The sequence below is a fragment of the Brassica oleracea genome, chromosome C9 (assembly GCF_000695525.1).
Source record: "Brassica oleracea var. oleracea cultivar TO1000 chromosome C9, BOL, whole genome shotgun sequence".
In the NCBI taxonomy this organism is placed as follows: Eukaryota; Viridiplantae; Streptophyta; class Magnoliopsida; order Brassicales; family Brassicaceae; genus Brassica; species Brassica oleracea.
In genome coordinates, this window is record NC_027756.1 from 5719227 (window position 1) to 5742930 (window position 23704).

At 34.7% G+C, this 23704-nt stretch overlaps 6 protein-coding genes and 1 non-coding gene across 11 annotated transcripts in view; 4 read left to right on the forward strand and 3 right to left on the reverse strand.

Moving 5' to 3' along the window:
* Positions 1–3903, forward strand: part of LOC106313025 (probable WRKY transcription factor 51) — a 20742-nt gene extending 16839 nt beyond the window's left edge. The window contains exons 2-4 of one of the 2 annotated variants that reach the window (XM_013750738.1): positions 2607–2733; positions 2815–2952; positions 3470–3903. In XM_013750738.1, the coding sequence (XP_013606192.1) occupies positions 2607–2733; positions 2815–2952; positions 3470–3689 (485 nt within the window). In that variant the 3' untranslated portion in view covers positions 3690–3903. Of the gene's footprint in view, positions 1–2483; positions 2734–2814; positions 2953–3469 lie in introns of those variants that run through there. The other variant, XM_013750739.1, reaches the window with a different exon arrangement.
* A 32-nt stretch (positions 3904–3935) lies between these two features.
* On the forward strand, positions 3936–6206 carry LOC106313026 (uncharacterized GTP-binding protein At5g64813-like). 4 transcript variants are annotated; one of them, XM_013750743.1, is made up of 7 exons: positions 3936–4349; positions 4425–4516; positions 4592–4733; positions 4798–5105; positions 5489–5542; positions 5629–5753; positions 5827–6206. In XM_013750743.1, exons 1-7 carry the CDS (start codon positions 4256–4258, stop codon positions 6041–6043), a joined length of 1032 nt encoding a protein of 343 aa, XP_013606197.1. In that variant the 5' UTR covers positions 3936–4255; the 3' UTR covers positions 6044–6206. The 4 variants fall into 4 exon arrangements, with proteins under 4 accessions (XP_013606197.1, XP_013606194.1, XP_013606196.1 ...); XM_013750740.1 differs by having other exon boundaries at positions 5880–6206; XM_013750742.1 differs by having other exon boundaries at positions 4592–4682; positions 5880–6206.
* A 604-nt stretch (positions 6207–6810) lies between these two features.
* LOC106318542 lies at positions 6811–8600 on the forward strand. The gene is made up of 3 exons (XM_013756566.1): positions 6811–6969; positions 7146–7433; positions 8214–8600. The coding sequence occupies exons 1-3, from the start codon at positions 6952–6954 to the stop codon at positions 8259–8261; spliced, it is 354 nt and encodes a 117-aa protein (XP_013612020.1). The 5' UTR covers positions 6811–6951; the 3' UTR covers positions 8262–8600.
* A 247-nt stretch (positions 8601–8847) lies between these two features.
* Positions 8848–8928, forward strand: TRNAL-AAG. Its single transcript has one exon. It is a non-coding gene; the product is annotated as a tRNA-Leu (tRNA).
* A 171-nt stretch (positions 8929–9099) lies between these two features.
* On the reverse strand, positions 9100–12849 carry LOC106318541 (4-alpha-glucanotransferase DPE1, chloroplastic/amyloplastic). Its single transcript, XM_013756565.1, has 16 exons — positions 12428–12849; positions 12269–12319; positions 12102–12190; positions 11958–12018; positions 11572–11650; positions 11351–11487; positions 11109–11267; positions 10933–11009; positions 10523–10662; positions 10399–10430; positions 10248–10322; positions 9990–10062; positions 9814–9902; positions 9684–9728; positions 9446–9598; positions 9100–9347 (listed from the first exon to the last, which is right to left on the reverse strand). The coding sequence occupies exons 1-16, from the start codon at positions 12779–12781 to the stop codon at positions 9243–9245; spliced, it is 1719 nt and encodes a 572-aa protein (XP_013612019.1). The 5' UTR covers positions 12782–12849; the 3' UTR covers positions 9100–9242.
* Positions 12850–14041: 1192 nt separating this feature from the next.
* LOC106313298 (E3 ubiquitin-protein ligase CIP8) lies at positions 14042–15356 on the reverse strand. The gene has a single exon (XM_013751083.1). It carries the CDS (start codon positions 15213–15215, stop codon positions 14331–14333), a length of 885 nt encoding a protein of 294 aa, XP_013606537.1. The 5' UTR covers positions 15216–15356; the 3' UTR covers positions 14042–14330.
* A 577-nt stretch (positions 15357–15933) lies between these two features.
* LOC106317304 (ras-related protein RABH1a-like) lies at positions 15934–17327 on the reverse strand. Its single transcript, XM_013755145.1, has 6 exons — positions 17220–17327; positions 16966–17036; positions 16685–16773; positions 16465–16576; positions 16273–16363; positions 15934–16159 (listed from the first exon to the last, which is right to left on the reverse strand). The coding sequence occupies exons 1-6, from the start codon at positions 17325–17327 to the stop codon at positions 16016–16018; spliced, it is 615 nt and encodes a 204-aa protein (XP_013610599.1). The 3' UTR covers positions 15934–16015.
* Between the last annotated feature and the right edge of the window lie 6377 nt (positions 17328–23704).

A 23704-nucleotide genomic window follows, 5' to 3' on the forward strand; every position in this document is an offset into this window, starting at 1 on the left:
AAAAAAAACTCAGGAAGACAGAAAATGTCAAACACTCACTGGCTTCTTCTTCTTTTACTTCTTGGCTCCCGTGAATGAACTGTCAAAGCCATCATTATTTGCAGGAAAAAAGATTAACCAAAGCAACTAAAAAGAAACAAATATGTTTCACAGCACATAAACTCTTTTTGAACAATCAGGCAACGAATAATATGTCTCCCGTGTGACTCAGCTGAGTCCTCGATAGCATCCTGAACGACAAATGTCTTCTTCTTCTTCTTGGTTAGATCAAAGGGTGCAAACTAAGGATGACCAAAGAAAATTAAAACTACACAATCATGATTTATCAGGCAAAATAAAAGAACCGATGATGAATTTATTAAAGATGGGGAGATGTAGAGACTAAAGAAGAAAAACTGATTCATGGAACTCAAAGAGCCAATCTGTGTTTCTTAGATGAGTCATGAACCGATGATTAAAAATTGAAAGCTCTAAACTTCCATTGAAGAGAACGCTTACAGACCAAAGATGTTTATTGGGCTTTTTTTTAACGAATCTCATTTCAAAACGTGAATTATAAAATATTTATTAAATTATTAGATAAAATAAATAAGTGTGGGTCACACAGAGAAAACCGAATAAGCAAAAGTTTCCGACCTTCATAAATATATATTTGTTTCAGCCATCAACGTACAAAGAATCCTTTAGCTCAGTGGTATAAATGTTGTTATTTAGATCTCAATAACCTGAGTTCGAGGAACAGACTTGATATTTTTCATACTTTTTAAAAGTGAGATCCACATATCGCTGACGTGTCGCAGTGATGCAAGTGCCCTATTATAATGTAGATTATTGGTTTCATAAGAAATTAAGAACGATACTTAATATATTTATTAACAATTATGATGTGTTTTCTAATGCACAGCTATATGATATTTCATATTTTGATTAGCAAAAGAACAAAAACATTTAATAATTTATTTTGAGTAGAAATCTTCAAATCTCCTATAAAAACCGACGAAGAAATTATAGATTGTAAGCGCTAACTTTAAATAGATGTTTCGGTTTCATAAGAATCAAACTTTAGAATTTTCTTCAGAATTTTCTTCCAATTAGATTTCAAGGAATATAAGTGTCACTATTATATAATAAAATATATTTTTCTAGCATAAAGAAAGATGCATTTATTTTTCCTGATGAGGGTAGGCGTTCATGAATCTATCTCCATCACTTTCAAAGAAATACATAAAAGGATATTAACATATGTAATTTCATTTATTTGGTTTTATCCCCCACAGAATGGTTTCTCTAAATTTGAACCTCACACTCGCAGTCTCGCACATTCCTTCACCCTTGACCAGCCGCCCGCCTGTTTCAGTCTTTCCGTTGACAATAAAGTTTTTTATTGCTCTACTTAAACTTACACGACTCATAGTTTCCAGAGACCATCATATTTCAGGGTTAAAGAAAACACTATTACTATCTGATTTCAATAATTCGTAACCATTTGCATGTTTATACGATTACATCACATGTATTTTCTTACAACAAAGACACATCACATGTTTTTTAATTAAAAGCCACATCACATGTTTCTGTCAATATTTGTTTTAACCCAATAAAGAGCAATTACTATATCGTGGTTACACAAACAAATAATAGTGGCACCAGGAAATTTCATCTGACATTCAAGACAAGATTTAAAGACCACTTTGAATCGTTGACTTAGGAAAAGACTTATGAAATTTTGGTCATTGTGGGTCAGAAAGTGTAATAATATATTATTGATACCTTGCTTAGCTATGAGCCTTAACTTTTGTAAGGAAGCACAACGAATAATAAGAAAACATATATAATCTTTTGTCGACCATAAGAAACACGTTTCCTATCAAAACTGGAATCTTTGATTTCTAAGTTTATGGTTTTTTGAAACATATTGATGTATTTAGACTGATTTATAGAACTAGTTATGATACAATCAGTCCACTACAGGTTTCCTTTTTTTTTTTACATTTTCATAAATAGATCAGACCGGATAGGCAATATTTTGTTTTTAAAATCTTATTAAACCAAAGTTAGGCCTAACACTTAAACTTAATTTCATCGCAGTATCTCTCTAAGAAGTACAATTACATTTTCAGAATTCAATAAGTCAAACATGCAACTTGCATCCTCCTCACTCATCCAAATACCGAACACTAACTATGACGTACGTGGACCTTAACCTCTATATCCAAAACTCTTTACTTTAAGTGGAACTGTGGAAGCTCGTTTTTCACCACCATGTACGTCACTACAACTGACGTCATCTTTCTCTTCTTTCACACGTGGTGTTGAAGCACCTTCCTAATAACTACGCTGAAATTGCTTGTTAGTAAATGTTATCATTAATATTATCTCTTTAATTATCTTTCTTTACGACAACAAAAAAAAAAAAAAATTGTAATATATTTATAAGTTTTATCAATGAAAGACACATTATCTCTCTCATTTTTTATTTGTAAACAAAAAAATGAGTTTCCCTCAAAACCCTAACCCTAATTTCACGTTCTTATCCGATGAGAATTTTACTAGTCCTTTTATGGATAATTTCGATTTCTCCAATTTGATGTTTGATGTTGATGAAGGAGGCAGCACTGGATTAGTTCAGGAGGAAGCTTCACCTCCGACAAGCATCGTTTCGTCGGAGACACTTAACGGTGAAAGCAGCGGATCGGGCAGCGCAGTAACGACGTTGAATAAAAAGGAATCAACGTGAGTTTGTTGGCTAGGTTCTTAACCAATCATTATTATTATATAACGATTTATTTTAAATATTTTTGATTGAAATATCAGGAGAAGTAAAGATGGTGAGACGAAGGAGCCGGGTCATCGAGTTGCATTTAGAACGAGATCAAAGATTGATGTGATGGATGATGGTTATAAATGGAGGAAGTATGGGAAGAAATCTGTCAAGAACAACATTAACAAGAGGTAACTAATTAATAAAATAGTTTAATTGCTCATCTCAATTAGTTGTTGATTTATAATATTTTAACTAGTTGTTTTTAGAAATTAACATATGGTTGCTTGAGCATCTTCTATCATCATCTTGTATAGTTTTAATGCTATAGAATGACCACTAATTACGTAGATCATATATCTGAAAACTGTTTAATGGTCCCCTATTATCTACCTCCAACCCACTTCACTTGTATCAAACTACATATCCCGTATGCATCTTTGTGTATGTTTTTTGTTTATTACACATACCTACCTTTCTATTTGATTAGTGGTAAGTTGACTAAAAATCCATGGGTCATTCGTCATCTAGATCTTATTTGGACTCATATATCATAGACAAAAACAAAACAAATCGCCCACATGTATATATTCAAGAATACATATATATATATATATATGAAGATCAGTCTCGATCTGTGATATATAGTTTACTGGTGGGAGATATTAAAATTAATTAACGGTGAATGAATGTGAAATATGTATATAGGAATTACTACAAATGCTCAAGTGAAGGTTGCATGGTGAAGAAGCGGGTGGAGAGAGATGGTAAAGATGCAGCCTATGTGATTACAACTTATGAAGGAGTCCATAACCATGAGATTCCCTCACACGTCTATTACAGTGACACGGTCTCGTCTTATGACCGTGATAATTGGAACCAACACTCTCTTCTTCAATTTATCCAACAAATATCTCCTCCATCTTGAGATATTACCTCCAGGCATCATTGTAAAATCTCAATATATTGGCTTGTATAATTTTTATAGGTATGTTATCTTAAAAGAAGTTAATTATTTCGCAATTTTTATATGATCATGTTTATACGTGGTTATAAAACCTGTACAAGTGAGGTTATAAAATTTTACGCGCCAGCGAGGTAAACAACTCCGGTTTAAAAAAACCGGTTTATAACGGATTTGGTTTGATTGGTTCTCTCTCTCTCACAGGTCACAGCTTACGCAGGAAAGGAAACTCGTTTCATTTGTTCTTACTCGTAAAGGATCTCTGATCTCTGATCTCTGATCTCTGATCTCTGATCTCGATCCAGATCCGCTTGCTTCCCTCGATCGATTTCGAGTATTGATCCTCGGTGAAGAAGCTGCGTTGATTTTTTCCTGGGGATTTTGATTAGTCTCTGTTCGGTGTTGATTGGATCATAAAGGTCTTCCCTTTTTTAGGGTTGAGAGGTTGATATGAGTGTTTCCGGAAGCTCTTTCTTCTGGGTTTTGATTGAACAGTGTTAGTTTTGTTTGGTTGTTGAGTAAGAAAAAAGATGAGGTTTTGGAGGGAACGTGAAAGGGAAAGTAAAGAGCAGATCCTAGCTCCATTGTGTGGCCAAGTTCGAGTCTTGGTCGTTGGTGATTCAGGTTAGCTTATATGGAATCAAACACAAGTTAGTACTCTTGAGTTAGTGTTCTGAACATCCTTTGATTTTTTTTTAGGTGTGGGAAAAACATCACTTGTACAACTCATCAACAACGGTTCTTCTATTCAACGCTCATCTCAAACCATTGGATGCACAGTTGGTGTCAAGGTATAACTTAAAACCATCTCAAATGTTCTCTCAGTGAGCTGAAGAATCCTTTTTGTTTTATGTCCTTCTACTTAGCACATAACTTACGGGAGTCCAGGTAGTTCTTCAAGTAGCATTCAAGGAGACTCAGAGAGAGACTTCTTTGTCGAGCTCTGGGATGTATCAGGTCACGAAAGATACAAAGACTGCCGCTCACTCTTCTATTCCCAAATCAACGGTCTCTCTCTCTTAACTTAAATTCATCCTTATTGTGTCTAAAACAAGAATTTTACCTGTTGCAGGGGTTATATTTGTTCATGATCTCTCTCAGAGAAGAACTAAAACAAGCTTGCAGAAATGGGCGTCTGAGGTTGCAGCGACAGGAACTTTCTCAGCTCCACTTCCCTCAGGAGGAGGTCCAGGTGGTCTTCCTGTTCCGTACATTATTGTTGGTAACAAAGCAGATATTGCTGCAAAGGAAGGAACGAAAGGAAGCAGTGGGAACCTTGTTGATGCAGCTCGTCATTGGGTTGAGAAGCAAGGTTTGCTTTCTTCAAGCGAAGATCTTCCTCTCTTTGAAAGCTTTCCTGGTAATTCCGGTCTCATAGCGGTAAGTAACCATGTAGATTAATCACTAGTTTTCTGTTTATAGTATTGGTAAGTAACCATGTAGACTATTGCGACTAGGCAGATTATTAGGGGATCCAGGCCTTAACAAATTATTGATTTTTTTTTTTTTTTTTTTTACATTTACATTAGATATTTTTAGGTTTTGATATTATAATTTTTTTGGATGAATTATAAAAGTTGCATATACAAAAAAAAAAATAAACTAGACAAATTTGTGGATTTGCATTAATATTATTGTTTATTTTAAAAGATTTAGACTAAAATTAGATCGATTTAAACCAATTTAAAACGGTTTAAATCGATTTAAGTTGCATGAATTGAATTTTAAGAAAATCGTTTAGACTAATCATTAGTTTCCCCCAGGCTGCCAAAGAAACAAGATACGATAAGGAAGCTCTGAACAAGTTTTTCCGGATGGTTAGTACCATTACACACAACCTTTCTTCCTTGTAACACCTCCAAACTATCCTTATCTTGAACTGATGAAACCATATTCTTTACAGTTGATAAGAAGAAGATATTTCTCAGACGAGCTTCCATCATCTTCACCGTGGTCTATCCCAACCTCATCATCCCAACGGTTAGACGAGATCACAAGTGATGAAGATCAGTTTTACAAGAGAACAAGGTAACAACAACGCTAATAGCAAAGATTTTTTTTTGTAAGTGTGGGTTTGGTCTTTTACGGTTGATTGTTGTTACATTTTCCATGGAGATCCTTACAAGTACAACAACACGTTACCGCCACTTGCAGCACAAAGGAACCTAACTTCACCGCCTCCTACACTCTATCCACAGCAGCAGCAGCCAGTGTCTACTCCTGATAGCTACGCTGTACCGAGATTCTCTCTTTCGAGTTTACAAGAGACAAGCAACAATGGTAGTGGTAGGTCTAAGCGAATGAATATTAACGTTTGACATCTCTTACGATGAATCTATGTTGCTTTTGGATCTGTTTATTCTTTTGTTATTGTTCCATTGGTTTCTTTCTTTGTGGTTGTAGGTGGTAAAGTGAATATGTGTGTAAACCAAAACCCTCTTTGGATTTGTTCTTATAGCAAACCAATTCTTTGACTGTGTTTTTTCCTTTTTGCTGTTGTTGGCTTTCATGTATTACTGTTTGAAACAGAGTCGAAACAGATTGCAATTGCGCACGGTGAGACTCATTGGAGTCTTTAGCGACAAGGATATGTCGGATTAATCTTAGATATTTTGGATTAAAAAAAAAAAAAAAAAAAAAAAAAAAAGACCATTCACGGATCGCCACGTAGTCGTGGGGATCCGCAAATAGTGCAAGGATTTACTAAGTCCTTATTTAAGAATTTTAAGGATTGAATCCTTAACTTTTTGTGGAGTCCACTGATTATTTAATTATTTTTTCTCTAAGGATTTCCACTTAACGATTCGATTCCCATTGCGTATCCTTGAACGTAGTACAATCTAATTGTTTAGCATCCGTCTTGGGCGATGTCAAAAGTGAGTGTCATATTTAATATGTTCCAAAAAATAAAGTGTCATATTTAATAGGACTAGTATTTAAGGCTAGCCCAGAAAGACGGCCCAGAAAGAAAGCCCAGTAAGAAGCTGACGCGGACACACCGTGTGCGTGTCCGGATGAATGGGCATAATCGTAATTCTTTCACAAAGAAACAGTCAAGTGTAATCGTACCAGCACCACCCAATCGAGCTGTGATTTTGCTGTATTAAAATCTTTATTATATATATTCATTCCTCTGTATCACCGTAACCCCATCGTATCTTCTGCTTTTGATTGAAAACGTTATTTTTAAAAAGGAGGATTCTTTACTCTCTACAGGTTTGATCATATGGAAGATCCTAAGGAGGTCTGAATCTCTCAAACTCCATCTTCTCTTTTGCTTAGTTCTTGTTTTCACAAAAAGTCAAGTTCTTGTTTTGACCCGTGTCTCAAAATCAAAACTTTAATCGATTGTGTTAGTGGTTTTGTTCTTTTGTATAAATCAAAGTTTATTGAAAATGGAGATTTTTGTTTTGTTGGCAGAACAAGAACTCGCCATGGCTATCAGTACCGCAGTTTGGAGACTGGGATCAGAAAGGAGGAAGCATTCCTGATTACTCTATGGATTTCTCCAAGATCAGAGAGATGAGGAAACAGAACAAGAGAGATCCTTCTCGTGCCAGTCTTGGCAACGAAGAAGAACTCATCAACCCTTTTCATAATCAACCTTCTTCGGTTGATAATAACAAGCCTAATAAGCTCACCACGGTTCACAGTGACAACAACAAAACCCACAATGAGTTTTCTCACCACCAACCACTTTCTCCATCTGTAAGATTACTTTTAAAATTTTTTACTGCTATCTTAAAGTTTCGTTTTTTCGTTTTGGGTTTATTTGAGTTGAATGATTGATTGTGTGTTCTGGATTAGCTTTGTTCCATGGTTTATGGAATCTAACTTTGTAGCACAATATCTATCTAGCTAACGTGTTATATCTTTTGGTATTTGTTCTAAATAGTTGATCATGTGCTTTTATACTCACCAAAAGTCCCAACTTTGTTTTAAGAAAGTTTACATTGAATTATATGTATACAGTTGAATTTTCATCTATGTGGGTGTATTGATTGATTTCCTTGAAACCGGTAGGCAGGTGTCTTTGGGTCACACATTGTTTGTTGTAGTTTACCTTTTTTTCAAAACTTCAGCGTTTTGTAGGTTTTGACTGAGTTGTGTGTCTATATGAATTGGATGATTGTGTATTGTGGAATCTAGCTGTGTGTGTTCATTAGATGTGGGCCTTATCTTCTTGTGGATAGGTTAGTTTGTGGAATCTAACTCTGTAAGCATTATATGGCTATTTCTAGCAACTGGGGTACATGTGGTCCAAGTTGAGTGTTTGGTCTAGTTGTTTATGCTATTTAAATCTAAGCATGATATTAATACCCCCACCAAACTTCATAAAATAGCTTTTGACTTTATATTATTAGATTTGGGGTTGGATTGGGTATGGTTGAGTTTATATTGTTAAAGAATCACATCAAAAGGTATAAAAATTGTGTTAGGAATAAAACATGCTTAATCTAACATGTAAGTGTATGTGACATGGAACAGGCGAGGAGAGGAATCTTCAGCTGCTTCAACTGCTGCGTTAAAGCTTGAAGGTATCTTATAATAGCGACGATGAGAAGATGGATCTTCCTTCTTCAGCTTCTTCAGCTGTTTCAATTATTTATAATAATGATAGTAATGATGATGATTTGAAGACAGAAATGAAAAATGGCAATGTGGCAACTTATTACTGCGGAAGCAGAGCATTAAATCAAGTTTGTATGCTGTTTACTTGTTATCTTACACTGTCTAACCATATGATGTTTTGGTAAATGTGAAGTGTAGCTAATTTTGTGGCTTGATGTAGAGATTGGTACACTTGTGCATTACAGATGTGTGATACATTACTAAGATGCATTTAGATTATAAAAGTTAAAATATTGTCTGCTATTTAACAGTGAAACACAGACGTTACTGATCTTTTTCAATCATCCTGGTCAAGTCTTAAACTCACTAGCTACCTTAAAGATTAAAGTGGATAAACTTACAGGTTTTGGATTTTTATTGTAAACTAGTACAGATAGTTTGTAGATATTTATAAAAGTATTTGACCAGGAAAAAAGGATGCAGTAGTAGGATATTAGATATTTAGATGTATCATTTATCTATATAATGCAATGTACACCCGAACAACAACGTTGATATGGCCGAGTTGGTCTAAGGCGCCAGATTAAGGTTCTGGTCCGAAAGGGCGTGGGTTCATATCCCACTGTCAACAATACTCTTTTTCCTTTTCGGTGAAAACAGACGTGTTACTGATTCTACCCAAGGTTAATTAAATTTTGGCTATTAACAAGATAGTAACTTTCTCCCTTTGTTATCTTGATCATACAAAAACGTGTACGCTTGTTCTGATAAATTAGCAAAGTTAATCAAGTTAAGGTTAGAATTAACATGCGAAATCATATACCATATAATCGATTAATCTTTTCAACAAAACATATATGCTTCGGTTTACTTTATTTAGCATTTTATCATAATAAGAAAACGAGAGATGATCCTTCTTCTTTGCCATGTAGGATGATGATTTCCTCAAAGCCGACCGTACAATGACAATAGCCTTCTGAGTCTGTCAGATTCCGTTTGAAGATGATCAAAGTTCGTTGAACTCGGAATCCTCCAACCCCAGTTCCCCACCTTTGCGTATTTCACATGTACAAAACCGAACTCTTATCGTCTTTAAATTTTCCAAATTTTCACTATAGCTTTAATTAGATAAAAAGCAATTGACTAACCTCAGTGGCTGGAGTGTTCATCCTGGCAGAACTTCCGAGACCGAGAATGTCTTGCATCGGTATGATTGCGGTTTGAGCTACTGAAGAGAAGGCAGCTTTGATAAGTGACCATGATATATCGTCTTCTTCACCTATTGACAGGTACTTCATTGCCTGTAACTTGAAAAAAATCGCTATTGTGATTGTCTTACAATCATAAACTATATGTTTAATGGTGTTAAGTAATCAGTGAAATGACCTTAGATTTTTCTTCTTGATCCAGAGTGTCCCACCACCCTCGAATCTATATAACAAGAAAAAAATCAACGAGATGTATACACTTCTTCCGGAGTTCAGTAAAATCAATTTAAAGCTTAAACAGAACTTACAGTGTCGTTGTCATGAGTTCCAGAGTATACAACTTGGTTCACTTCATGATTATGAGGTAAATGTGGGTTATCCGCACCCCCTCCAAAAGCTGATATTAACCCACAAAAATAATCACAAAGTAGGTTGAGAGATGATAAAAGACAGTGAAGAACATGAGGAAGCCAAGCAGTTTTACCAAACTGGAGGACAGCCATTCCAGGTGCTCCGATTGATTTCCTCAGCTCAACTACATCTTTAGTAATGACTCCCTGTCTTGTGTCAAAACGTAGCCTCCATTAGCAAACACTCTCATGTTTTGTCAAGGTGTCAATATCTCATATTCCACATAATTTACCAGCAAGAGCAAGTTCATTTCAAACTAGATGCACATGTTTAGTAAGTAAACTTTTATGTAACTACTGACTGTCTCTGTAACGGAGTCAAATGAGCTTACCAAATCTTCAGCTATGATTTTGATCTTCCCAACACCGCTTGAAATGGCGTCAAATAAAGACTTTCCAGGTCCTACCTACACTAATACAACTTTTGTAATTCTTCATTTCTTTAACCTGATTATAGTTACATTAGTTAGTTAAGCAAAGTACCTTCCATCTTCCAACTGTGGCAACTTTAGCTTCTGCAGAGTATCATACCAGTGAAGCTATCAACCGAATAATGTAACCAATAAATATGATCAGTCACCCTTTTCTAGTTTGAAGATTAACTCACCAGAAGGGACCACCCAAAACCCTGCAAATCCTCTGAAATGATCGATCCTGCATTCATCATACAAGTCCTGTGCACGTCTTATCCGATGAACCCACCAAGAAAATTGCTCACTCTCCATCGCTTTCCAGTCATAAAGAGGGCTTCAAAACAATGAATGACAAGTGTCAATAAATACCATGTTGAGTAAGAAAATATAAGAGAATGAAGGGTAACAAGTTATGGCAGGGTTGTGAAGTACAACACATAGTCTAGGAAAAGCCAACAACTTATTCACGTCGCCTATATTTTCCAATATTGTCTATCGAGAAATGATTAAGAAACATAGGCCTTGAACATAGTTGTTCTGGTGAAAAGAACTAACCAAACATCAAACCAATAATCTAAAGTAAGAGACTGAGTAGTTTCAAAACCTTCCCCACAGTTGACCAGTTTCGCTGAATAGATCAGGAGGAACACCACTAACTAGAAGCGGAAAGCCTTTCCTGTTCTGCGAAAAAGTTTAAAAGCGACCTTCAGGAAACTCTAAATTTCTCTCCTTTTACATACAACAACATTTTTTACCTCCATATTTAAACCTCTTACTTACCAGTAAGAAATGTTTCTTATTTGCCCAAACATCTGCACTATGATATCCTACATAAATGGGCATATCCCCCATTATATTGACTCCTTTACTCCGTGCATACTCACGAACTTTCTGCCACTGCCTTTGGAACAAAAATTGTTTAGCAATAAACAAGTCTATCTGCAACAAAGAAGAAGAGGTTATCCCAAAGGCTTTCACAGAACGTTTCCAAGGGAGTTAGCAAAAAGCCACAAAGATCTTACAAATTCCTTTTGGCTTTGGTATATAGCTTCCATGGCTGAAAGATGACGGTTTTTAAGCGGTTCAGGCCACTCGAACCAACTGTATGAGTTTAAAGTATTGTCTATAGCAGCAAAATAAGCGGCATCTTCAAGCCAACCTATGCATAGTGAACATGACATCCTCAGTGAGAACTTGGTATTCAGATTAGCCAAACGAATCATATAGACTGTATATTTCTCACATGATATAGAGGGGTCAATACGGAAAGCTTGCAATTTTCTCTTCAGTTCACCATTGCTGCCAATAAGCCTCTTTGCTGCCTGAGAAAAATTCAGTGATCAAACTTAATTTCTCAAGCCAGACCAGTGGCTATAATCAAAGAAAGAAATAGATGAATATTTCCACCAAAAACACTAAACACGTATATAGAGAAGATTGTGCTAGGCAGCTTAGCTTGAAAACACAGTAATTTATTAAGCTTGTGTGAACTAAACTTCAACGCATAATCTTCATTCACTAGTATTTAACTCTAGATAAGAAAAAAAAAAAAACATAAATCAAAATATTTAAACTTTAACAGATCTATATAGGAGGAGTGAGATGGTTTGAAAGCCAGATTGTGTGTACCTTAGTTATCAAAGGACTCTTCAACTTGTTAGCAGTTTGATAGTTCACAGAATCAGCCTCACTAGATAGATATAGAGTTGAGAATGAGAGACAATACAAAAACAATAGAATCTACTTAAAAACCATACAGAAGAAGATTAGCACATTGGCAGTGGGAGCTCATCCTTCATTAACAAGCCGTCCTTCACAAGCTCATCAAGAGAAATCAACAACGTATTCCCACAATTTGCATCCTAGACGTAGCCATCACAACAAGCAGTTAATAACTCCACAAGTGAAATAAACAATCAAACAAAAAAAAAATAACAAACCTGTCCTGCATAAGGAGACCCTCCTTCATCTGGAGGAACAAGAGGAAGCACCTGCTCATCAAAACAAAGTTCACTAGTGATCCTCTTAGTCTAACCTTACAATCAATGGCGAAGAACTTCTAATGATTCGAAGATCAATCTACATTCGATTTAAATCACCTGCCAAAGGGAGCAGCCAGTAGAGTGAAGCCAATCGATGAAACGGAACGCGTCTTCCCCGAGATCACCAATGCCGTGAGGACTGCGAAACGACGTCGGGTGGAGCAAAACGCCGGCTCTTCTCCGGCTATCCGGATCCGTTAACGGTAGCCACTGCTCGTAGTCTAGTGGAAAGTCTTCACCAACGCTAATGCTTGAGACAGAAGTACTCGAAACGGCATCCATTCGGAGCCGGAGACTGAGAGGCCGAGACGCCTTCAGCCTGTTTCCGAGGAAAGCGGCGCCGATCGGAGATTCACGAGACGATGGTGATCGGAGAAGCTTGAGGGAAGGAGACGAGATAAGAATCGACATCAAAGATTCTACAGTGAAGAAGAAGAAGATATTTTCGTCCTCTTTGCTAACGGAGAAAGAGAGAGAGAGTGAAGTGTGTGATATATCACGTTAGGCCTGGGCATAAAATCCGGAACCCGAAATCCGAACCAAATCTGAACCGAAAAACCCGATCCGTTATCCGACCCGAAACGTAAAAATACCCGAATGGGTGGTATAAAAAATATCCGAACCCGAAGTATTATTAACCGAACCCGAATGGGTAACCCGAAAAAACAGAAATTAATAGTCAATATAAATATTTTGAAATATATATAAGTATTTCAATTATAAATTCAATATTTGTGGTAATATTATATATAATAATAAATATTAAAAATCTAATAAATGCTTTAAGCACACAATTAGTTATAAACAAGTATTTTATAATTTGCTCATTGGAATAAAAAGTCTACACTCTATAAGGCAATACATATTTTTTACAAATGATGTTTGTTTTCATGCTTGATTTAACATTTTATTGTTATTTTATCAATTTTATATGTGATAGATTATTTTTATTTAATTTAGATGTTTTTCTTTATGTTTTACTTCAAAAATTTTGTTTTTTACTTTGGTTATATCCGAACCGAACCGATATAACCCGAAGCCGTATGATATATGATTACTTTATGGGTTTTATGATGCAATACAATTTTGAACCGAACCCGAAGTGTTATTATCCGAACTCGACCCGTATTAATAAAATTTTAGTATGGGACCTAGAAGCGTAAACCCGAAAATCCGAAAACCCAAAAAACCCGACCCGAATGCCAACGGGTACCCGAACGCCCAGTCCTATATCACGTGATCATCACGTGTGTTGATTATCTCGTCAATGGCGCCATTTTTCAAGGCCGTATTTTGGGCTTTTAGTGATGGCCCCCAATTTTTTTAAAACCCATGATCCAAAATTTATCACATGGCATTGTATATTGACTTTTGTTATAAAATGTTTCTTCTTTTTTTTTTTTTTTGCTAAAATCATTGTTTTAACATATTAATCATGGCGATTAAACTTATATTGTTATAAAGTATTAAAAAATATTATTTTTTTGTTTTTACTAACTATTTACCAAATTTTTATCTTCACATTTAAAAAGAAAAGATTACATGATATACTATGAACAGGCACTGACGCTGTGGTACAGGCGTACAGCTATCTGAACCACCGGTAAGCTGTTTTGGGACATGCAGTGATAAATGTGGTAGGAGTGTAAACTGTTTTGATGATAATACCAGTGTTTTTAGATTGAAACAACCTTGATCTGCAATATCTGGCTACTTGTTGAATTACAACTTCTGGTATCAGTTATTTCGGGAATTGACCAAGTTTTATCCATTGGCCTCACCACACACACCCGACCTACTATCAAGAATCGAGAGATACAACACAAATACACAATCTCTAAACTGTCTTCCCATCAGGATTTTGTGTTGATATTTGCAATCAAAACAATGCGGAGACTAAGAAGAGTTTTATAATCTAAAGAGTAAAGCAACACGTACATATATAGAGACCTTTCCCACATTAGAAACGGGAAGAAGAAGAAGAAGCACCAGAGTCGGTCAAGGTAGTGGTGGTGGTTCTTTTCTTCCTCTCTTCCTCTTCCTCATACTCAGCATCATCAGTCTTCAGCTGGAACCTACAAACAGGACAAGAGTTCCTCGTTCCTAGCCACGGCAAAATACAATTACCGTGGTAACAATGCCCACACGGTAACTTCTTAACAGTTTCACCAATCACTATCGCATCTTTACACACAGCACAAACCACAACCATCATCATCTTGTCACAAGAATCACCAACCTCGAAAGTCTCTAACGCCTCAATCGCCGATTTCGCCGCCGGCGGTGCTCCTCTCCTCCCACCACCGTCTCCTTCCGCTAAATTCTGGAGCAGCGCCTCGTAACCAGCTCCGTCGTCGACGTAATCAGCCGCGTTTACAGCGTACCGATCCGGATTGTCCTCGATTCCCATTAGAATCTCGGCCCAATCGAGAATCCGGTTTCTTCCGGTTATCGATCGCGTCGTGATCGGGAACATCTCCCCTCCTCGATCCTCTTCTTCTTCTTCCTCCTCCTCCTCGTCGTCTTCATCCTCTTCGTCTTCGATTTCGTTTCTGCTATTAATCTCCAACCCGAAGAACTCGTCTTCGTACGACAACACATCGAGCCGAGGCGGCGACGGCGCGTGGGTTAAGAGACGGAGCATCTGGAGGAAATGCGAGCCGATGCTCGAGTCCTCTACCCTCAGATCTGGGGAAAGCGGCGGCGAGCGTGGGATCGGGTGGATCGATTCGACGAAGCCTTTGTTGCATTCGGAGCAGACGACGAAATCGTCTACAGTTTCGACGACGACGCGCTTGTTGCAGTGGTAGCACCAGTGCGCATCATCCGACGGAGCGCTGGACATCGTTTTACCGTCGGGTTGTCGGATCCGGATTCAGATCCGATGGATAATCAGATAACCAAAAGAAAAAAACGGAAAAGTCTATGTGTTATCTTAATTCGAAGAGATATAGAGTATCCATCGTTGTCGTTACCCCCCACCCACCCGCCGACCCATAATATTATAATCCCTTTATATTATTAATCAAACTGTTTAATCCCACTAACACCAGTTTTTTTCAAAATCAAAACTGAGTTGTACTTTTGTTAAAATAACAGGTTCAACGTTCCTTTCATTATCCAATAACAGGTAGAAGTTTGTCAGCTTAGAAAATTAACAGATTAATTTGGACGACTTTTTTTTGGGGACAAATGTCTCCTAAAAATCTGATTTGTGACAGGAGTGCTTGAATCTTGGTGCAAATGGTTGAAGATTCCGTGGAGTAGTGGCCAGTTTCTAAGACAGATAGAATATATAAGCAAGGCAACCTTATAGAAAGCTAAAAGACTCTGATGTGGTGTGGTCTTTTAGCTTGATGTCTCAGATGCAATTGTGATTACAGTGATAATACTTATCTTCAAGAAAAACAATATCTTTTTTTTTATCAAGAAAACAGTATCTATTTTCATTTGTTCTCCCTGTATGGCCTTGTTCCAAACATACTGTACTGTTGAAATTTCAAAAAAGATCATTGCACTCAGGTTCACAAACTATTACATACGGAAAGAAGCTCTTGGTTGTTGTAACAATAGTTTTATCAAATCACATTAATGTTTTTTTCTGTCTTCCTAACTCTCTAATTAAAAAGCTATGTAATATATCATTTAACAAGAACAGTTTCCTTGTTGCTGCTCTGAGTGAGATAAATTGGTCATTGGCTTTAGGTTCACATCCACCAAATCCTCTTGTCTCGTCCAAGTTTGTGTTTCAGTCCCCTGTAACGCCGACGCAATCTTACAGAACAGAGGCTTTCACTCAAAACAAAACAAACAAAACAAAAAACTAGTAAAAAAAAAAACAAAAAACTAGTTAAGGTTTTACTTAAGAGAATACATCACCATTGTCTTGTGTGTTTGTTTACCTTAATGTTGAATCCAGCTTTTGCACTAGTCTCTATGAACAAAGCTCCAAGCTCACGAGCTTTGTTATCTCCTTCCTCTATTGAAACTTGCCTGTTGAATCACCGAAAACAACCTCATTTGAAATTTTTTAATCAAATAAATGAAGCAATTCAGGATCCCCCTACACTGGTCTAACTTTGAGTTTTGCTTACCTTCGATGAACAAGATCGGTTTTGTTACCAACGAGAGCAATGATGACTTGATTGCTTCTTTCTGCACGAACATCTTCAATCCACTTGGAGGCGTTAATAAATGATTGCTTATCTGCACCATTGCGAGAACTATTTATTTGAGTACTGGAGACAGAACAAGACCGGTTTTGAAATGTTAAATCGATGAAATGCCATTAAAAAAAAAGTTCATAGAGCTTACTAGCAACATCATAGACAATGACAGCAACAGAAGAATCTCTGATATAACTTGGTATTAGGCTTTTGAATCTCTCTTGTCCAGCCGTGTCCCTGCGCATCAATTATTACAATATGCAATTTCTTGAACACATGGATAAATTACACATTGCAATGTCTGCGAAACATATATTTGCATGGATCTTATTCTTATATGTATTGCTAGTGAATGATTGTACATAACGCAGAGCCAAAACATCGATAAGAGACTTCCCACAATAGATTGCAATACAAAGATAGAATTACCACAATTGCAGACGAAAAGTTGTATCTTCATGACGCATTGTTTTGGACAAAAAATCAATTCCAATTGTAGCCTGCCAAAAGATTGAAACACAATAGGCAATGGTAACACCAATGATCATCAAAAAGGAGACATTCACGTGGATGATCAATAATAACCAATGATGACCACAAAAGGTATTGTATTGATTAATTTTTGAAACATGTGTTCCAATGATGGAACCATGGAGATGTAAAGAGATTGGGAGTAATCGAACCTGATAATTGGTGTCAAAGTTACCGTACATGAAACATGTAATGATACTGGTTTTACCAACGGCCTGATCTCCCAGGAACACCAGCTTGTAATTGCCTAAATGTGTCATCCTCTCCCTTCTTTTTTTTTTTTTCTTTCTTTAAAGTGAGGCTTTGGATTGTAATGGAAGCTGACACTAATCACGTTTATACATTTGTTTACTATGGTACCAAAAAGGTTATATATGATACATAATCCTTTCTAGTTTATTATATTTTGACAAATGCTCAATTTTAATAGGTAATATACATTTTTGGTAAAAGATAAGATGGGATTATATAAAAACTATAAGGAAACAACGGAATCATAATTCTTTTTTTTTTCTTTACAATATTTGAAAGGTTTTGGTAAATCTGGTGGTAATTAAATCTCAGAAATAGATTCAGATCATTACAAGACTCATTCAAAAATACTAGTCCTTGTTGATAATAAAATGAAAATATTATTAAGAGTAAAAGAAAGAAAAATACTAGTCATACTCCTAGGTAATAGTATCAACAATATATTTTTTTTTTGTGATGACTAACTTCAATAAAAAAACATTTTATTGATATGTATATAGGAGTTATTTATTTTACATCAGTTTATTATTAGATAAAAATAACATTCAAATATTATAATATTTTTATTACAATAAAGCTTTTTTATGATTAGCATAGATTTAATTTACTATATTAAAAAAATGTGACCATCAGTTTATTATTTCATAAAGTATTATTCAAATATTGTTGTAATTTTAGTAAAACTAAACTGTGTTATAATAAGAATATGTAATATGTCTTACGTGTGTCTTAGGTATTATATAGATGTGCTCAGAAATTATTATTAGCAATAAAAAATGCCTTAAGTAAAGTGTATTACGTTTTTTCCATAGTACTAAAATGCCTTAACTAAGTCAATTTGTAATAATGCATAAATGTAAAAAAAGTTTTTGGCAAGAATACTAGAAAAAACTGGGTTTTGGTTTTTGTTTAGAAATTGACGGTTATTTGGAATCCATGGGAACCGAATTTATCGTTTTGCTTCTTCAACAAATCGAGTGTCAATTCGATATAGGATTTTATTCGTATAGGATATTTATATTTCATATGAGCTGGCTCGTATACAGTAAAAAATTAATTAAAAACAACCAAGTTGGAGGAGAAATAATTAAGTAAAGAATGTTTAAGTAACTTTTCGCAGTGTTCATTGGTCGAGGCTGATTGTAGAAAGTTCAAACAAAATTATAAAGTAATTAGTTACCCGCCGTGAAACCCGACCCGGATCCGCGGTTGAACCGATAAATCTGGTGATCAAGAAAAAATCCGGTCTGGGTTTTGTGAAAAATCCATTATTTAGAAAACCGCAAAAATCTGTAAAAGCCCAGTAAAACCTGGAATCCGATACCAACCACCAGTTGAACCAATAAATAACTGTTATTTCTTTTTTTTTAGTTTTTAATTATGTTTTTAGATTATGTTTTATATTCTAAATTTTCAATTAAGAAATTAGGTGCTGAAAAAAAAGTTAGGTTTTCCCTTTTCAGTTTAATATTTGTGATTTTTAGATTTTGATAAAGATTTCACTATGCCACCTGAAGAAAATGAAGTGAATGATGGTAGAGAGAACCAAAATTAGTTGATGTTATTTAGCGTTAGTTTATTTTCGTTATTGAAAATTTATTACAATGATCTTTTATTTTTGGTTTATTTTGTATTTGAAGTTTAATTTATTATTCATATTAGACATTTAAATATTTATAAATTTTATGTCTTGATTTTTTTAGATGTCATAACTCGTACTTTGTTAGAAAAAAATTTAAATAGTCTAAACTATTTTTTGATATTTTGTATGTCAAATGAAAATAAAAATGTAAAAACTAAGGTTAAGTATTTTCTAAATGTTTTTAAACATAATATACATATCCAAACTATTTTTTTATGTTTTAAAAAAACATTTAGAAAATATTAAACTTTAGTTTCTCTATTTTTATTTACATAGCTGATATATTATTATATAATAAAATTAATTCATTTATTAACCCGCAGTTTACCCGCGGTCGATCCAGTGATCCAGCAACCCGATAAGTCGTCCGGTTCAGTGTTCGGGTTGGGTTTAAAAACATTGGTTACTCGTTATAATGTCTGTGTTCGAATGAAAACCGTTATATATAATGTTTAATTTTGGATTATGTTATGAACCGTTTAAGTGAATGCCTTAACCAAAGGCGGTTTAGACTTTTCATTTTCTCATGGTTTTCCTTTTCTTTGTATGATTAGGATTTCCTTTTCTTTATTGGTTTAGGATTTGTAATCTTTCCATTTATCTATGACGGTCTATACCTCTTGTAATTCCTTATATATAAAGGACACATTATGTTATGAATAAGAACAACTAATTCTCTCTTTCTCTCTTTATTTACAACACGTTATCAACATGCAACTCTAATCATCCGAGCAAAAACCCTAGCCGTGTAAACAAACAGATTTTATAAGAAACCCTAATCAAGCCGTCTCGTACACCAACTTTGTCTCGTACACCATCTCTGTTTTACGAGACCATCTCAGATTCTATATCAAGGTCTAGTTTTATTTGTTTCACATTGTTCATGGCATGCTCGACTAATCTCCAAAAGTAACATGCAGTCCTGCTTAGAGATTATTGACTTGGTTAAAATCTCTCATCACTTTTGCCAACCGTGGTCTCTGATGTGGCCTCCGTTTTCAGTTTTGAAACTCTCCAACGTAATCTCCATTCCAATCGAGATAAGTAATTATTATGTGGTATTGGTATGAATGTGTAATAAATATTATAATATTATATATATATATTATATATATATATATGTATATTGGTAAATATATAAAGTTCAATCGTTTGGACGTATCTTATATATATATATATATATAAAATATACTAACAATTGTGTTATGCCCTATGGTCATAAGCAAAATTTCAAATGAATTAAGATTAACAGATGAGACATATTGAAGATAATACTTGAGGAGTGCGAACAATATCTCTTCTCCCATATTCGTTGCAGTTCTCCAAGATAAGTGTTTTGTTTTTATGCTTTATAAACAAGGTTAACTAAAATTTGATTAGATAAAATAATTTGTATAAAAGGTGGTACAAGTGATATGAAATTTAAACACTAAATTGATTGATTGGTTAAACCTTGTTAAATAGCATGAAAGTAATAATCTAGTCCATAGAGTATTATCTATTTTTTGGTATAATAAGATATTTGTGATTATACATATTTTATATAAATTGAGATAATTTATTATTATTACTATTATATATGTGAGAGTTTTAAGTTTAAGACTTGACCTTAAGAGAATCATAAGTTTTGGAAAACAAATCCAAAGAGGTATAATCACCTGAATGTGATAACTTAAAGCTCATTATGTATTTTGCATCTAAAGATTACAAGACCTTGACTCTGTAAATATAATTCAACTACTTTGGATGTTCAGTTCAAAGTAAAATTTATCGGAAAATATTTAATGATGCAAAGATGAGAATACATATTCAAACAAGTAATGTTGTCCAACAGACAAAAGAGATTAAAGAAGTTTATACTTGTATCTTGTCTCCTTGAGACTCAGAAAAACAAATAGCTATTAATGTAAGGTCAAGATCCAAAGAGTTTCTTTTTAAAACTCATACTCTCACTTGAAGTTGAGAAAATAAAGATTGTAATAAAAATAAATGATATGATTTAACCATCTAAAGATGAAAGAAAATTATTGTGAGTACAATGTCTTGTAGTATCAAGATTATTGTAAGCTCTAGAAGAGCAGATACATGTATGTCTATGGGAACGAAACTTATACTTTCCCAAGTCTCAAAGATCAAAAGGATCTAAGATATAACACATGACCTTAAGTTGGGTATGTTGTTGATTTTCAGTTGAGATTCTATTCGAGATTGACAAAAATGTAGTGTTATCATCTCGAGGGAGAGAATTAGAGAATCTCACATCCCTAGTAAGTGGAACATCCAGAAGTATGTTCATACTGAAAATAGACTTGAGGAGTCATTTATAAAATAAAACCAAGGGATTTTACATCTAACAATGTTGAGACAATAAGTAAAGGGAAATGTTGAATACTTTCAATCACAAGTATTACCCAATGCACTATTGTATTGTACTACACAATGTTTAGAAAATAGAGATAAATGTAATAGTAAACTAGAAGTTTACTGAACGTGTAATGTTTGGCAAGCCGGTTATGCCATCCCGGTTTATTAATAATGCGAAAGATAATCATATATACATTCATTGAAGAACCAGAAGATTCTTACGAATGATCTTCTATATGCTGATTGCTTATAAGGCAATATAAAAATATTGTTTTCACCAATAAAAAATTTGGAGTCTATTTATACAAGGAGATGTTGTGGGCTTGATCACCCACTGGTGGACTGATCATCCACCATATGTTTATAATTAATGCATCGACAAGAAGGTCGCATGTATCCTTGTCATAGATCTGCAGCCTAATGTTTGCGAGACTAATTGGTAATACTGGTGAATTCACAAGCCAAAGAGGATACATGATGAACATATTGTATCAAACATATTGTATCTAATATTTATACGTAAGATGCAGCAGCATTGATTCGCATAATGCCAAAGAGTAATTAAGAACTCTCCCTATCAAATTGGTTTTAGGTCAGAAACCAAAGATCCCCATCTAGAAAATTTGGATAAGTTGTAGTTGCTCCACCACATCAATAAAAGATGGGACCTCAAAGGAGGTTATGCATATGTTGGATATAATCTCCACTGATGATAAAATCTAGAAGATTTTACAAGATTTATTTAAAGACTCAAAGTTAGCCTATCCAACATTAGGAGAAGAAAATAATCAGCTGGAGAATTAACGTGTTGAAATGAATTATCATTGATCCTCGGATTAAAGAGCGCGAATAGAAGTCCAAAATGAATGTATAGAGATAATTCTATTACAAAGATTAACATATGAGTTGCCAGACTCGTTAACTTGCCCTACAAAAGTGATTAAGTCACAAGTACCAGCTGTAAATGCTCCAGTTAATATAGATGTCCCAGAAGGACAATTTCAAACTGGTAATGGGTCTAAAAATCACCTGAAGCGTGATAGACCTATCGGTTCCAAATATAATAATCCTCGAAAAAAGGAGCATGAATGAGAATGGCAAAATCGAGGAATGAAATATTAAGAATCTCAAGAAGAGATAGAAAACATGACATGAAAGAAATTCAGGTACCTGAGAATAAAGAAATCTCAAATAGATATGTCATGTCTTGAACAATATAGAACCAATATCAAATCGACGTCGTTAAATATTGATGCATGCAATGTAGCAGTTGATGAGAATGAAGATCATAAACCATCTATTGAAAAGTGTACACAATATGATAAATGGCCGAAAATGAAAAGAATCAATAGATGCAGATCTCTTGGAAAGAGAGAGTATTTGGACAAGTAGTTCATACACTTGAAGGTGTAAAACCAGTGGCATATAAATGGATCTTATGTGAAAGAATCAATGAAATGATGAAAAAAATAAAATTTGTGAGGTGCATAAGAGTAGTTGCACAAAATTTCTCACAAAGACCTGAAATTGTTATAAGAAACACATCATCATGTGGTGGAAGCATCAACTTTCAAGTTTTTATAGTCTGGCAAGAATTGAAAACCACTGGAAAATGACAATGATGTCAATGATTCAAAATAATATAAACTGCAAGAAGCAGTAAACTCCTAAGAATTTGGATTGCTAAAAGCAGTAAATATTAGTTCTCGAGAACATTGCCGCAAGAGTATTTTGAGTATATAAAGGAAATAATTCTTACTCATGAAGTATCATGAAATTGGAAAATTTACAGATCTCTTTCATGATTGAAAGATGTGATTTTGTATGATAAGATGAATGGTCATACTATTAAATTTTATAAGAAGAGGGAGAATAACTTGTATGTACAATATACATGTTTAGAAGATTGTCTATAAAAAGGAAATTTGGACATGGATTCCAAATAGACCAATATATGATCTTGTGTGAAAGTAATGTTATGGGCAAGAGTCCAATGGTCTAAGAGATTATCTCACAATCAAACAAGTTTATTCTCTAAGAATATGCTTATAGCAATTTCTAAAAGGATTATATATATGATGAGAATACATCTCCCTAAGATGATGCTTCCAGGGGGAGAAATATGATGATGTTTCGTAGTTGTACTCTTCTTCCTTATCATGGTTTTTGTTCCATTGGATTTTCCATGTTAAGGTTTTAACGAGGCAACAAAGAACACTTAATGATAGATACCTAAAGAGAAATGTTATCACTTAAGTGATAAAGATATCAATCTTCTAATGTATTTTTGAGACTTAGAAGAGAATGATCAAAGATCAGTCATACTTTAAAAGGAATCAAGGTATGAACACATTCCATTCGCGGGACAGAAACGAAGGT